Consider the following 16,255-nt stretch of genomic DNA (forward strand, 5'->3'; position numbering starts at 1 on the left):
ATATGCATCTTCATATTGTTCCTGGGTGTTCGTAGGGCGATTTTTTTTGTTTTCTACTATGTTTCCCAACACTTTGTAGGGACGCCATGGATGCTAAAGGCGGCGGTCGGAGTGCAGACTTGTGAAGAAGGTGCTCGGGGTCGCCAGCCCTACCGAGAAGCTGTCCAGAAGGTGCGTGAGGTGGTCCTGGGTCAAGGGAGAGGTCCTCGAGGTCAGAGCCGCGACGGTGATGACAAATTTTGGTGCGGTAGTGGCGAGGAAGACGACAATGCCATGCTCAATTGGGGATGGCTCGTCACAATGATTTTGGCAAGAGTCGAAGAGGGCAACAAGGAAGATGTTCTGGACTTCTTTGCGTGGCTCTGTGCTTCCTCCGGCCACGTGCACGATGATGGTGGCTGTCAACTGAAGCTCGGGCACTCTCAGGTGGTTGTGAATGTGGGAGAGAGGGTGGATGAGGGAGAGGGAGAGTGTGGCGATGGAGGGTAGAGGAGGGAGAAGGGAGAACGTGACGGTGGAGGGCAGAGGAGGGAGAAGGAAGAGCATGGCGGTGGCGGCCACGAACATGTCACCGGCGTGCTTGAGTAAGAAGATAGCCAATAACGCTACGACATGGCCCCACTAGTCAACAAACTCCTCTGACTTTGTCCACGTAAGCAAAACCACCCTACAAACCCACCAATGATGATTTCTGAACGGGATTGATTAGATTAGGGGGTTAAGTGAACCAAAAAAAAGTTTAGTGGGTTATGCGAACAACTTATTTTGTTCAGGGTAGTAAAATGGTCATTTCTTCCTAAGAGGAATAGAAAGTAATTGGTGGAATTGTTGATGTATACTTAAGCCTCATTCACACACACAGGAGACATGATTAATTTGGAGTACAATAAGCTAGAACAAATCCTAATCTTTTTTTTAGAAAAGGAGGATGACCCCCGGCCTCTGCATCTGGGAGATGCATACGACCACTTTATTAATTATTTTCGAGGACCTTACAAAGTATTGCAAACAATATTCCTGAATCCACCATCTCGGCAACATATGCCGCTACTCTTATCCATATGATGAAGGGATGCTAGTTGGGCCACTACCCAAACCACTCACCTAAACCTAACATCAAAAGCCGGAAGCCCCAGCCGAGCCACATACCGGGTCTGAGGCACAATCCGGTCAGACACACTCTTGTGTCGTCGCAGCCATCTTCCACCGGTCCGTCTTCAGAATATATTGAGTCTTCTACCTTGTGTAGGCTACTCCGCCATCGACGTCACCATGACGCCAGACAGCTACCTCCTCCTGCGCGAGTCCATCTCCGCGCATCGGGCGGCGCGCCTCCACAGCGCCATGCCGCCGATCTTCGCCGCCATTAATGAGTGAGATGAAGTACCGCTCCACCACGGCATGTACTGATACAGAGCGCTAGACAGAACAGCTCAAAGGCAACAGCAGCTGCGAGGAAAGCAACGCTAATGCCATCACCCTACACAAGGACCAACACCGGAGGGAAGCAATGGTCTCGTCGAGATGCCATCACTGCCACCGGCTCAGCCACGGCGTAGGATGAAAGCCGTTGGAGCAGCCGCAAGTGAACAAGGCCGGCACAAGCCGCCAGCCGCCACCACCAGAACCACCACTGCACACCCGCCACCACTGCTATCCCCGGACGATGCCTCCAAGAAGGAATACGACGTCGCAACGCCGTCGCCGCCCAAACAGGGGACCAAGGTCTTGACCACTAAGCAGGGGGCAGGAAGAGGAGGAGGGGAACCTCACCGAAGCCTCCAAGAAGGGGATCGGCGCCAAAGGCGTCGACTTCGCTGTGGCCGCCGCGCTGACCAAGGGGTTACCCCGGTTCCAGCTCACAACCTCGAGCTCCCAACCACCCGAGCCGAAGGACAGCACCACGCCGGCCACCGGAATCAGAAGGGGATCGAGCAGATCGGGCAAGATGAGGCGGGCCTTCTCCACAAGACGCCGATGCGGTCCGCGAGGAGACCACCGCGTCGCGACCCACGCCCGCTGCCCCCTTGCTACCCACGCAACCAAGAGGACGGCCATCTAGCGCCCACCGGCGCCACCTGCCGAGGGATCCACGCCGGGCACACCATCCGGGGCCGCCGCCCCGACGCCCTAGGCCCTCCACGAGATGCGGAGTAGCCAGATCCCCGCCGCCACCATCATAGATGACGCGCGCGCGAGCCGGGGGCGCATCTCAGACGGCGGCGGAGTGGTAGCACGATACTCAACACGCTCCCTCCTCTCGACCCCCACGTTATTTTTCCTTCACGCCGCTGAGAGCACTTCGCATGGAATCAATGATGTGCCGCATCCCTGACTTGTACATCAACACTGGAGCTTTTTTTTTTAGAAACTTTCAATATATTTATTTTCAATCATGACAGTACAAAGAACAACATAGTTAATAAAAATTGCAACCATGTTCATGGACCACCTAGCGACGACTACAAGCACTGGAGCGAGCCGAAGGCACGTCGCCGTCATCGTCCCACTCTCACCTGAGCTCCCACTCTCACCTGAGCTGGGCAAACCTTGTTGTAGTAGACAGTCGGCAAGTTATCATGCTAAGGCCCCATAGGACCAGCACACCAGATTAGCAACCATCATCGCTGAAGGAAGCCGTAGATCAGAAGGGTCAAACATGTAAACAATCAAAAGAAGACGAATGAAGACCAGATTCAAACAGATCCACCGAAGACGAGCACCGACCGAATCCCGCGAGATTCGACAGAGATAAACCTCCACACGCCCTCTAACGATGCTAGAGGCACCATCAGGGCGGGAATAGAACGTGGAAGACATTATTCATACAAAGGGCCATCGCCGCCGGCATACAACCCCAACCAAGACGTTGAATCTAACAAGAACAAGAACAAAAACGGGTCACTCCCGCCGACAGGGGGCAAGATCCTCCGCACCTCGACGCCTCCGGCCGGCTAGCCGTATGCCCATATCAGCTCTTCAGTTAAGAACAACGAGAAGACGACGGCAGGAACCGCTGGGTTTTTCTTTTTGAGATCGTGCAAGACGCTGGTTTTTGGATGACAAAGAGCTGACAAGGCTACCCCACTAACCGTCGGGCCGAGTGGTGGATTTGGACTCGAGTTGGTTCCCGTTGCGTGACCGAGGTTTCATGCGTTGTGTGTGAGTTATCTGAAGAAATAAGAAGAAACTGAATCTCACCCGCTCTCTTTGTCTCTCGATTCCCACCCAATTTATTCAGTGGTCTGTGGAACACCTATGTTCAGTTTCTGCCAGAAAGAGGGTAATCTGGGGCCAAATCTATCAACGGAACTCAGCATAAAAGGCGCAAATTGTGACCGACTGACACTCAAAAGGCCTTGCGCAAATTTGGCCAACTAAATTTTCGATCATCTATTTGGGTAACTCATTACTCCCTCCGGGAAGGGAACGTACGCAGTAGTAGGGAGATCTAACAAATCATAAGCAGACTATTCCCCATATCAAACTGACGACGCGTGCCAGCAATGCCGAGTAAGGTGAAAACTGAATATCAGAAAGGCGTAAACAGAGCTTCAGAAAAATACAGAAATTTGGTAATAAATCTGCAAGTTCATTTCATCTCCGGAAACCTAACAATTTCATAAACTTAAACACCACACACGATACATGGAAACTGCCTAGCAGAATCGAGACCTAAATCAGGGAGGATGAGGCATCCATTTTGTACATACCCTGAACACAAACACACCAAGGGCAACTAAAACCCATCATGCCATCGGAACAGATCAAGCGGCGGCGACCTTGCGGCCCTTCTTGGCGGCCGGGGAGCGGACGGTCTTCGGCTTTGCCTTGGCCTTGGCCGCGGGCGACTTCTTGGCCTTGGCGACCAGCGTCTTCTTCTCCGGCGCCTTGCGCTTCGTGCCGGCGGCGGCCTTCTTGGGCTTCGCGGACGCCTTCTTCTTGGCCTTGGCGCCGTCCTTTGCGGGCTTCGCCGCAGCCTTGGGGGCTGCGGGCTTGGCCTTGGGCTTGGGCGCGTCCTTCTTGGCGGCGTCGGAGAGCTTGTAGGAGGCCTTGACCTTGACGAGCTTGCCCTTGGCGGCGGAGGCGCGGAGCTGGACGGAGAGCATCTTCTTGAAGTTGGCCGGGAGAGACTTGCCGTGCTTCTCCTCGATGTACTTGGCGATGGCGACCGAGCTGGACCCGGTCCTGTCCTTGAGCGCCGCGATCGCCTCCTTGATCATCTGCAAGATCGAAATCAAGATCCAGTCAGCCCCAATCGCAAACCGAAACGAACGAATCACAGAGATGCGGAGGATTTAACAGGAGAGGAGAGGCTCGGGCGCTCACCTCGAAGTAGGCCGGGTGGGCGGGGCCGGCGGCGGCCTTCTTCGGCTTGGCGGCGGAGGGCTTCGGCTTCGGTGCCGCGGCGGCGGGCTTGGCGAGGGCAGGCATTGTGGCTAACTGAAGCGGAGCTCTGAAACTGAAACTGCTACTTGTGCTGAGCGCGCGTGAAATTTTCGGAGAGTTCGAGCGGTGGATGGATTTGGGAGCACCGGGTCGAGGATTATTTATATCCGCGGAGGGGGCGATCCGGGGGACGAGAATGCTGCGATCTCAATGGTTGGAGTGGGAGTGCCGCGGATCGCGAGCAGCGACGGGGAGGATCGGCCGAAAGCGCAAAGCACACCAGGTCACAAGGTAGGACCTGGAGCTGAGCTGTAATGCTGACTGGGCAGCGTTAGAAAAATTATTGCTATCTCGTTTATTAGTCTCCTTCGTATTCTGTGCCAAATCTTGACATTATTTCACTAATAAAATTTTAGTGCATGTCATAAAAAATAATTTGAAAATATGTTCAAATACGAATCAATGATATACATTTTTATGACATGTATTAATATTTTATTAGCTAGATCCGTAGTCAAAATTTGACACAAAATACGAAGAAGACTAATAATCAGGATGTAGGTAATTACACAGTGCATTGAAATAATATTTTTTTTTCTTCAACACCAATCCTACGTCAGTGATCCAATGACATGCCCATACCATGTCACCAGGTAACATGGTCGTTGGATCAACAATGCAGAGTGCTCGGATGATATATGGTAGCATAGAAACACTATGCATCGGTCCTGTAGCACGCATATTGTAGCCGTGTATTGGAGATGTGCACTGTAGCTATACACTGTTCATGAGGCGTGTCCACTGATTCTTTATCTCATGGTCTAGAGATGAGGAAATGTCACTATATTGTTCATCAGTAACTCGCGCATGGAAAGTCACCTGATCTCAATCCACGTCCTACATATGTAAGAGATTCATCCCCACTAAGTTATTTATCTCAACATGCAATCATGCCACATTACAGATACAATTATGGATGGGATAAGACCAGTGACGGAGCTTGAAAGAAAAAGTTGGGCGGGCCAGACTAAAGAAGACCACAGTTTTTTTTTTCCAAAAGTACCATTGGAGTCTGTTGCTGGAAGAGTACTATATTTTGTCGTCGCATCATCGTAGGGGTCGAACAGACCAATGGATTATTGCAGACTTGAGTTGTAATGTGCTAAATAGAGGTACGCATGATTTGACGTAGCTCCCCGATGAACCTATGCAGATAAATAGCAAAGCTTAGATCATAGGTAATTGAAAATGAAAAATAGTTTAAAAAGTACACTTCTTATACCATTTGGGTTGGGTTGTATTGAGGTAGATACCCGGGCATTTGGTTTGTCAAAGGCATTCAGGTCGTTGTTGTAAAGAATCGGCTATCTTCTTTTTCTTCTTTGTTTTTGCTTTCTCCGAGCCACCAACGGGTCTTGCTCATCTTGGTACAATATTTTCTCCGAATTGACCCTATTAAAATTAGTACCAAAGCTTAGCATCGCTGAAGTTTGAAAATAAGATAAAATCAAAAAGCTTAGACTTCTTATACCATTAAGATAGGGTTATACGTGGGCATTTGCTTTGTGAAAGGCATTTCAGGTTGTAGTTATAAAGAATCATCTATCTTCTTTTTCTTCATTGTTTTTTCTTTCTCCAAGCCACCAACGGGTCTCGCTGATTCTCGTATAGTCTTCTCATTAACCTTCATACCTCTTGGCATGTGAAGCCCCTCGTTATGCTTTGAAGCTCTAGTAGAGTCCATGTTACCGGCAACCATAAACTTAAATGTAAGTCTTACTTTGAAAATACTTTATCCAACTAGTAGCATATAACTATATACCTTGTGAAACAGAGGAGTCATCCCAAATCCATATATGGGTCTAGATCAACTCTAATTTTCAAGCTTTGCTCGACATCTCGTGCTAGCTGCTCTACACATTTAGCAGCCATGTCATATGTTTCATCGGACTCTGCGGTGCGAGCAACTATGTGGATAAACATTCTGCACAAGTCGTTGTAAAAGTTCGACATTCTTGCTTTTAGATCCTCGTGCAGATCGTGGTTCCTTGTTATCTCTAGCACTTTCGCATCAATTGTCCATATTTTTAGTATATATTGTTCAAGAATATGCTTGATATTATTAATATCAAGTATCTTTAAGCAATGAGAGCAGAGGATTCCAGCAAATTCAAACTTCTTGCAACTATAATTGACTTTTTCTTCATTTGGATACAAACTAACAACATGCGCACGTTGTGTTCCATGAAATTTTACTGTATAAACTTTCTTATCATTATCACTTTAATCAAATGTGTCATAGTTTAGGGTCCGAAGCACTTGTCCCTGAAACATCTTGAATATTGCGGGACTATATGTAGTTGCGACTTGCCTTAACACATAGCTACCTTATGCCTTCAGTTTGGGACTAGTTTGTGACGCCTTGAAGTCACACTTCACCTCTACAAATCTTTTATCCGCAATTAAATGCTCAAAATGCTCGAAAAAAGTAAGTATGTAATATTTAATACTAATGTACCGCTTTAGTTCATTATTCATACTTTCCCTTCTCTGGGTAGTGCTCATGTGGGTTGGTAATGTATTTCTGCCATACACTATAGTGCCCATTGCTCCCTTTTCTCAAACAGCCTTTGCAACCACGTATTGTCACGTAGTCCATATCTGTCTAGCATTCTATTCCATTCATATATAAAATCATCTTCTTCCTCAATATCATAGATACAATGCTGAAAATCAGCATTGAGCTTCTTATATTCTTCAACACCCCCAGCAAGGTGCTTGCAAGCATTTTGATTCATATGGCACACACAAATTCTATGGTGAGACTGAGGAAGGACTTTATTGATTGCGTTGGCCATTACTGCATCTTCATCGGTCAGAATAGTCCTTGGATGTTTCGCGGGCATAGTTGTTAGAAATGTTCTAGAACGCCAAGCAAACCTTTTAGCAGTTTCATCATAGTAAGTGTAGCACCAAAGACCATAGTTTTCTCGTGATTATTCACCCCAACAATCAAACCAAAGGGACACCCATCATCTAGTTTCCTATATGTGGTGTCAAAGCATATAACATCACCAAACATTGCATAGTCAGATATCATTTTGGAGTCAGCCTAGAAAATATTAGTTATCATGTCATCCTCATCAATTTTAATTAAATTAGAAAAAAATGGCATATTCTTTTACCTTCTTCTCCATGTATTCTAACACCCCATGTGTCTCCTTTCTTTGCTTGCAATATTCTCTAAGAGCGCAAATGATTCTTCATATCTCCAGGTGCAAACCCAAGACTTGGAAGTCCACATGCTTCTTTGGCCATAAGATTTATAATTGCTTTATTTGAAATGCCTACAGACTTTGCGACTTCAGCGCTTGCTATTTGTGCTTCTGTTACTTTCCTTTGGGATCTTATGTATAGGGCCATGTCTCCGGTAACAAGAGGATGGTTATGTGCTGCCTCAAATTCGTACACATAATATAATCCGTTTTTTGAAACTTATCTTTATATGGGCTTGGTAACTAATACGTCCATTTTGCATCATGTTTTCCTACTTTTATTTATATTGTTTTTATGCATAATAATGCCTTTTGGAGTAATTCTAATGCCTTTTCTCTCATAATATGTAAGGTACACACAAAGAGGGAGAATACCGACAGCTGGAATTCTGGACTTGAAAAAGCTACGTCAGGCTACCTATTATGCACAACTCCAAATGAGCTGAAACTTCACGGAGATTTTTATGGAATATATAAGAAATATTGGAGCCAATAAGTACCAGTGGGGCTCACAAGGTGGGCACAAACCACTTGGGTGCGCCAGGGAGCCCAGGCGCGCCCTGGTGGGTTGTGCCCTCCTCGGCCCACCTTCGGTGCCCCCCTTCTGGTATATAAGTCATTTTGACCTAGAAAAAAATAAGGAGAAGACTTTCGGGATGAAGCACCACCGTCTCAAGGCGGAACTTGGGCAGGACTATTACCCTCCGGCGGAGCGATTCCGCCGAGGGAACTTCCGTCTCGGAAGGGGAAATCATCGTCATCATCATCACCAACAACTCTCCCATCTTGGGGAGGGCAATCTCCATCAACATCTTCAACAGCACCATCTCCTCTCAAACCCTAGTTCATCTCTTGTGTTTAATCTTTATACCGGAACTATAGATTGGTGCTTGTGGGTGACTAGTAGTGTTGACTACATCTTGTAGTTGATTACTATATGGTTTATTTGGTGGAAGATTATATGTTTAGATCCATTATGCTATTTAATACCCCTCTGATCTTGAGCATGGTTATCATTTGTGAGTAGTTACTTTTTTCTTTAGGTCACGGGAGAAATCTTGTTGCAAGTAATCATGTGAACTTGGTATGTGTTCGATATTTTGACGGAATCCTAGTAATTAAAGTAATTATCTTAGTGAATCCAAAAAGTAATAGTATAACCAAAACAAAATACAAGCAACCCATACCTTAACGGGAGCATGTAAATGTCCGTTGTTATATTACAATAGTATTCTTTACTTTATGGTGACTCCATCTTCGGATGCTAAAACCAATAGCTTTTGCATATTTGTTATATAAGGAGTAGGCCTCCTCTTCAAATAAAAATGTCAATCTTTGGTAACATGTTGTCACTACAATTTGCTGCAACATTTTCTTGCACATCATGTATGAATTAGAATTCAATTTTGTTAATGCACATTTTTTGCATATGTTGTATTTTGCTTACCATGCGTGACTTTACTGAATTTATGAAACAAGGATTAAAAAAAAGATTACCCACGTCATAACAGTGTTGTAAAACAATGTAGACTAATATCCATGGGTTGCTGTTTTATTAGAATATGCTAAGTGGAGTATTAACTGGGTATTAAACATCTATTTTGACATGTGCAGTTTCTTCATGTACCAGGCATAAGGCTAGTATAACTGTAACCGATCCATAAGTTCTATCATCCTATACGAAGCAACACAGATAATTTTCCAATCATGATCAAGATTTTCAATTTTGTTTTCATCAGGGAGAATTAATGTTCTACAATCATGAAGACATTTTTGATCTTTTTAGCAGGGAAAATTAAGCAATAGATTCTACAAGGAAAGAACAATGAAAAGAGATAATAAAGACAATACTTTTGGTCCCTGAGATTCATCACCGTCCTCATGGATCCAAGGATTGATGCTCAAAGAAGCCATGGGGAACGAGATGCCCCTATCCTTCAGCCCCTAGGTTGCCTTGCTTCTGCCCAATTGATGCACCTTAGCCTCCTGTAGATTTCCTTCTTCCGCCTGATATTGAACTTGTTTGATGTGCTTTTGCCAGGATCTTGTTCCTGATTGATGTGGGTGATCTAATATGGTGGTGAGATTTGCGTGCTTCCTATATGGATAATCAGGAATATGTGTGTTTTTTTCTAGATTAACACAAGTCAAAGAGGATTGCCAAACCTCTTTGTTGTGTATGTTGGCGGCAAAAAATGAAATTAGCCTCCTTTTCCCTCTAGATTAGTGCAGTGGGAGTATTGCCAAGTATTACGGACAGACAACAGAGAAAGAACACAAGTTTTTTTGTTTTTCTTTCGCTGGAAAAGGGACGCGGGTGGAGAGATAAGTTGTGCAGCCGTTGGATTGTAAAATAAGTCACATGGGAGCACGGATGGGAGCACGGGACGGGAGCAGGCAAGCCCCATCCGCTTTTGGCATTAGTTTCACCCATTGTGAAGGGTGTTGCCCAATGAAGATAAGAGAAAACCGATGCTTCTATGAGCACCGATGCCAAGTTAACCCAATGCAATAAATATTATTTGTTGTCAGACGAGCGCTTGGACACAACATTGAGCGGAAGGATAATGGCGTAGCATTCTGGATAAAAGGAGAGACGTGGTCAGTTCTTTATCCTATTCTATTCAATGGTGGGATCAACTATAGAGATATTTGGAATACACACGTTGTGGATATGATGGTAAACATGGCGCCGATGCCACATCCCATTTAATGATCAAATTTGGCAACACCACATTGTGGATGCCCTAAGAGCATCTACAGTTGGATTTGGCAAATCCGCCCCTCAACGCCTAAGGACGCGCCCGAGCGCCGATGGACAGTGATCGGTCACGCGCCAAAAATGCATATTACATTCGGATATCTCAAATTAGAAATCCCAAATCCGCCCCTCAACGCCTGAGGACGCGCCCGAGCGCCTCCAACACAGCAACCTTTGAGCGAAGCTTCGTCCGGTTCCGCTCCCCACTCGCCCGGCTCCACCCTGGCCATGTCTGGCGGCTGACTGCATTCCCCAGAGTGTTGGTCCGGTCGCCGGCAAGGTAGAGTAGGGCATGGGACACGAGCCGGCTCACGGGACTCAAGGCGCCGCCGCCTCCCATCACTACAAAAAAAACACATCCATGACATTTTGGGCCGAACGCATTTTTTCTGTCATGCTTATGACACTTCTATGATGATAACTATGACAAAACCCGGTATCATCATAGATGTGGTGGGCTCCTACTTCTATGAAAAAAAATCATGACAGAAAAATGGGCTTTTCATCCTGGGCGGGCCGGAGACACAGCTGCATGACATTCTTTGGGTCGTCCATGACAGAGAAAACCGTGGTAGAAGCGAGGGCGAAGAAAATATCGGGGAGTTCCCAGCTACGGTGGGTGGTCGGGGCGGAGCGATGCACGGAGGTTTGCGCATTTCTCTCATACACGTACGCGCGTGGGTGCGAGGCGTTGGGCTCTAACTGAACCCGAGCGAGGCGTTCGCCTACTGAACCTGAGCGATTGCACTGCAGGCTACGCGTTACTGAACCCGAGCGATCGATCGATGGCTGTTAACTGAACCCGATCGAGTGATTCCTTCGCTACTGCTGCTAACTGAAGCCCATTGAACCCTCCTGCCTCCTTCCCTTGATGAACAATGAGCGTTGTTGGGGGGGGGGGTTGGATGAACAGTTCCTGGTGGGGGTTGGATGAACAGGACCCCGTGGTGTTGCCGCCGGATGAACAGGACCCCGATCGATCGAGCCGGTTGGGGGGTGGATGAACAGGACCCCGTGGAGGGCTGGATGAACAGGACCCCGTGGAGGGCTGGTTGAACAGTAGCCGGTGGAGGGCTGGATGAACAGTAGCCCGTGGAGGGGTGGTTGAACAGGACCCCGTGGAGAGGGCTGGTTGAACAGTAGCCGGTGGAGGAGCGGTGGAGGCTGGATGAACAGGAGCCCGTGGATGAACAATCACAGGTGGAGGCTGGAGGAGGTCGACGGTGGATGAACAGTAGCCCGTGGGGGCTGGAGGAGGTCGACGGTGGAGATGAATAGTATCCCGTGGAGTCTCATTTTGCGGTACGCCACACCCCTCCTGATGAACAGGACCCCCGTTTCGACCGTAGCGCTCCAACACAAGTCTGTTTCCTCCGTTTTGCGGTACGCCGCACCCCTCCCGATCAACAGGACCCCGTTTCGACCGTAGGAGGTCCAAGAGAAGTCCGTTTCCTCCGTTTTGCGATACGCCAGACCCCTCCCGATGAACAGGATCCCGTTTTGACCATGGCCGGTCGGTTGTTCCGTCCAAGCCGGTTGGCTCCCGATGAACACGATGACGATGCAATTTCTCCGTTCCGACCTAGCCATGTACGTGAGCCCTGGCCGTACGTATGCGCGAGTAGGCGTTCGAGACCCCGCTCGTATGTACGTACGTGGGCGTATTTACTTTCTTGCACCCTGGCCGTTGTACGTACGTGTACATGCTACGTCTGCGCCTCTACTGGGACACGTGCCCTTCCTTACTCGGCCACGGTTAATCGTTGCAGCCTACAGATAGACCGATCGACCAGTATGTATGTACACGTTTCCGACCAGAATGACAACGCTATGTACGCTTCGACCAGGTGGGTCCCGACCGTCAGGCACTTCCTGCGTGCAAAGATGTAGCTGGTGGGTCCCAGCAGTCAGGGGGCGAATCATTTTTTTGCCCATAATATGGACGCACTTCCTTGCGTGTGAAGATGTAACTGGTGGGTCCCAGCAGTCAGGGGGGAAATGTTTTTTCGCGAAATACGGTGGCCTGACCGGTGGGTCCCTGCTGTCAGGTGGAGGAATCATTATTTTCCGCGTAATAAGGAGGCACTTCCTTGCTGCGGCCATGGACCCAGCTGTCAGCCTCTCCACGTACAGTACTCTTCCGATGGAAGTCGTCCCTTGACCACATTGACCACGCCGCGCCGAGAGCACCAAGGCGGTGGACGACGGTGAGGCCTAGGAAGGGGACGACGCGGAGCCGGGGAAGACGCGATAGTGGATGCCCACGCGAAGAGGAGTACGAGGGTTCACTGGTTCGGCGTCGGTGTGAGGCTGCCATCGCCGCAGAATAACAGGGGGTGTGGGTGAGTGGAGGGATGGCCTGGCCAGCGGTGGGAGTAGTAGGGGGCGGTGGGCCTCCGCGACAGCACAATCGGCCATGGGAGGCAGGAGCAGGCTGCACGACTGGCGCTGCTTTGGGCGGCTGGAGCAAGAAGACCAAAGGTTGAAGAAGCACAACAGCCGTTGGATGGACATCGTACGGTCACTGCATCTAGAATCGTTTATATTGACTAAGCTGACAAAGCCCTTGGTACGCGTCAACTTAGTAGGCCCACAGGTCAGCCTCCGAAATGGTGTGCCCCAGATGTCAGGGGGAGGAATCATTTTTTGGGCGGGTGAAGCTAGAATATCCGAGATTGAAGAAGAAGCACGACATCCGTTGGATGGACATCTAACGGCCACTGCTGCTAGAACCGTGTGTTGACTATAAGTTGACAAAGCCTTGCATACGCGTCAACTTACTTTTTTTTGGGACGCGTCAACTTAGTTGGCCCACAAGTGTGTGGCAGAGAACTTATAGCCCATTTGAGATTTGTAAGAATGTACAGCCCATTTTTGAATTCTAGTGGAATTTACTACAACCCATTTACAGTTTGTTAAAAGTACAACCCATTTTCTAGCTAGGACAACGATTAATAATTCAACCAACCGTTCAAAACAGAATTCAATAAAATTTCCCACATTTTGATGGGATCCGAAATATTTTTATCCCGAAATTTCTAGTCGGATTAAATACAATTTCAATATAAATTTGTATTACGTAAAAATCCAATGAAACATTGCGCGTGCAACAATTAATGAAATTAAAATTTTCAAAATCCAAAAATAATATTTTATAAACTAATTACATGTTTGGTGCATTTTTTATAGTTACAACCCAATTTTTACAATTACATCCCATTTATTATTTTTTAAAGCCCATTTTCTTGTTAAGCCTAATGCATCCCTCCTAGGAAAGATTTGCAGCCCAGCGGGGCGAAGAATAACAAGTTGACCTTGCCTGGGTATTCCTCAAAAAAAAAAAAGCTGGGCTAGCCATTTTTAGCTTGAAAAAAATTAATATCTGGGCTGGATATCTGGCCTGGGCTAGACGGGCCACAACCCGCCCAGTTAATACCCTGCTCTCCTTTGAACAACAACGAAAACATCGCTCAAGAAAAACTCTGTACTGCTCACACCTCAAAAACACAAATACTGTTCGAGCTGCTTGGTCCCGGCCGTCGGCCGCTGTAAGTGCATCTAGTGCCCCTTAGTGATTTTGGTGTATTGAAGACTTATAGGTTAAGGGACTAATGCGTTTATGAGTGTACACAGGTCTATAAGTCTACGAGGAGTTTGATATTTACAGAGAAAGTCGACCCCTAAAAATGAAGTTCTTCGACTGAAGACTTTGAATTTCTGAAGACTTTCTGAAGACTTTGAAAGTGAAGAAATTGGTGTGACCTGAAGACTTGCTATTGATTCAAGGAACATGAAGCGTGAAGACTTTTGTTTTCGTAGTTTCATTTTCTCTTTCTTGAGTCATAGGAAACACCGTACTGTTAAAGGGGGTCGAGGAAATTCTAAGGAAAAATTTCCATGTGATGCTCAACTCAAAATCCTACACCTACCAATCCCTTCGAGTGAAGCCATTGGAAATCTCATACAGTTCAGTCATATTCTTCAATGACAGAGACGAAGTTCTTCTGGTCTCTGAGGAATTTGTTCTGACTGAGGATTTAGGAATTCGCCAGTGCGGATTGCCTACACAGTGAGGAACATAATAGCCCTGAGGAATTTGATACTCAAATTTCCGACCGTTGTTGTGCTATGCGCCAGCTGTCCCAAAATATCTACCCACCTAACGGTCATATCATTGAAGGGCATCTATGTCTTATCATGTCGGGATGCTCCCTAGGCTATAAATAGCCGCCCCCTACAACCACTAGCTGGTTGGCTGCTCCGAGAGAAACTGACACTTGTCATTTGAGAGCATCGCATCCTCCGAGGACTTTGAGCGAAAATCATCAAGTGAGGAAAACCCAAACCCAAACACCTACAAACCCAAAGTGATTGAGCATCACTGAAGAGATTGATCCTGCGTGGATCCGACGCTTGTTACCTTGGAAGACTGTGCTTCTTCCAGACGGTTAGGCGTCATGGTCTAGAGCATCCAAGAGGAAATTGTGGATCGCCGAGTGACCGAGTTTGTGAAGGTTCGGAAGTCACCTGAAGACTTACCACGAGTGATTGGGCGAGGTCTGTGTGACCTTAGCTCAAGGGGAATACTGTGAGGACTAAGTGTCCTGGACTGCGTGTTCAGGACTGGGTGTCTGGGACTGTGTGTCCTCAGGTTTAAATACCTAGCCGCCCTAACCAGACGTACAACTGAGACAGCAGTTGGAACTGGTCTACCAAATCATTGTCTTCACCAAGCTTACTAGTTCTATTTCCTCAACTCTTTCATTTCCTCATAACTGTGTTGTGCTCTTGTTCATATCTGTGTTTGAAGACTTTGACAGAAGACTTTCTCAATTTCCTCAGTTCAATTTCTTTAGTCTGTTTGTCTTCATCCTGTGCTATCCTGTGTTTACTCTTTCTGTACTCTGTGTTTGTCTTCATTTCATCATGATGACCATGCCTATGTTCTTCTATGCTTACTCTTGAGTACTTATTCCGCTGCAAGTAGTTCTTCGCTAAGGAATTTCCTCACCCGCAAATTCCTCAGTGAAGAATTCATAAAAATCGCCTATTCACCCCCCTCTAGTCGATATAACGCACTTCCAATTGGTATCAGAGCAAGGTACTCCCTTGTTCTGCGTGATTTTAGTTTAACCGCCTGGAGTTTTAGTTATGTCGACCGCAGGTATGATCAAGGTCTCTGCTGGGTGTCCTACCTTAGATGGGATGGACTACCCCTACTAGAAGAATAAGATGTGAATGCATCTTGAGGCAATTGATAACGATCTCTGGTATGTTGTGGAAAATGGTGTTCCCTCTGTCTCACCCTCACTGGACGCTACCGATGTGAAGAGATTCAAGCAACTCGATTCTCAAGCGAAGAATATCATATGTGGCCATCTGAGCAAAGGACAGTATGGAAGAGTGAGTGCTTTGGAAACTGCTAAGCTTATCTGGGATAGGCTGTCCAAAGTGAATGAAGGAGTCTCAACTCAGCGTGACTCTCGAGTTGATGTTCTTCGCAATCTCTTCAACCGCTTCAAAAGACTCGACAATGAAAATGTTCAACAAACCTTCGATCGCCTCACTGACATCTCAAATGAGCTTCAAGTGCTTGGTGCCACTGAAATCACCAACCATGAGGTGGTGAAGAAATTGTTGGGATCGCTTGATTCCTCATTTGATACTCTGGCATTGATGATACAAGAACGTGCTGATTACAAGTCACCTGATCCTGCTGATATCCTCGAAAGGCTAAATACTCATGAGTTCCAGCTTGCTGAAAAGAGAGACCTCTATGGTTCGAGCTATGGCAGATCACGTGCACTTAAGGCCAAGGCAATTTCTGAGT

At 47.1% G+C, this 16,255-nt stretch overlaps 1 protein-coding gene across 1 annotated transcript; it reads right to left on the reverse strand.

Annotated features, from left to right (window-relative positions):
• Nucleotides 1-3,571: 3,571 nt before the first annotated feature.
• Nucleotides 3,572-4,603, reverse strand: LOC109764907 (uncharacterized). Its single transcript, XM_020323690.3, has 2 exons — nucleotides 4,330-4,603; nucleotides 3,572-4,223 (listed from the first exon to the last, which is right to left on the reverse strand). The coding sequence occupies exons 1-2, from the start codon at nucleotides 4,432-4,434 to the stop codon at nucleotides 3,768-3,770; spliced, it is 561 nt and encodes a 186-aa protein (XP_020179279.1). The 5' UTR covers nucleotides 4,435-4,603; the 3' UTR covers nucleotides 3,572-3,767.
• Between the last annotated feature and the right edge of the window lie 11,652 nt (nucleotides 4,604-16,255).

Source organism: Aegilops tauschii, chromosome 2, assembly GCF_002575655.3.
Source record: "Aegilops tauschii subsp. strangulata cultivar AL8/78 chromosome 2, Aet v6.0, whole genome shotgun sequence".
NCBI lineage: Eukaryota > Viridiplantae > Streptophyta > Magnoliopsida > Poales > Poaceae > Aegilops > Aegilops tauschii.

Coding starts and splice junctions, on each gene's coding strand:
- LOC109764907 (XM_020323690.3), bottom strand. CDS start 4,434: ATGCCTGCCCTCGCCAAGCCCGCCGCCGCGGCACCGAAGCCGAAGCCC. Junction 4,224..4,329: donor CCCACCCGGCCTACTTCGAG/GTGAGCGCCCGA, acceptor TCGATCTTGCAG/ATGATCAAGGAGGCGATCGC.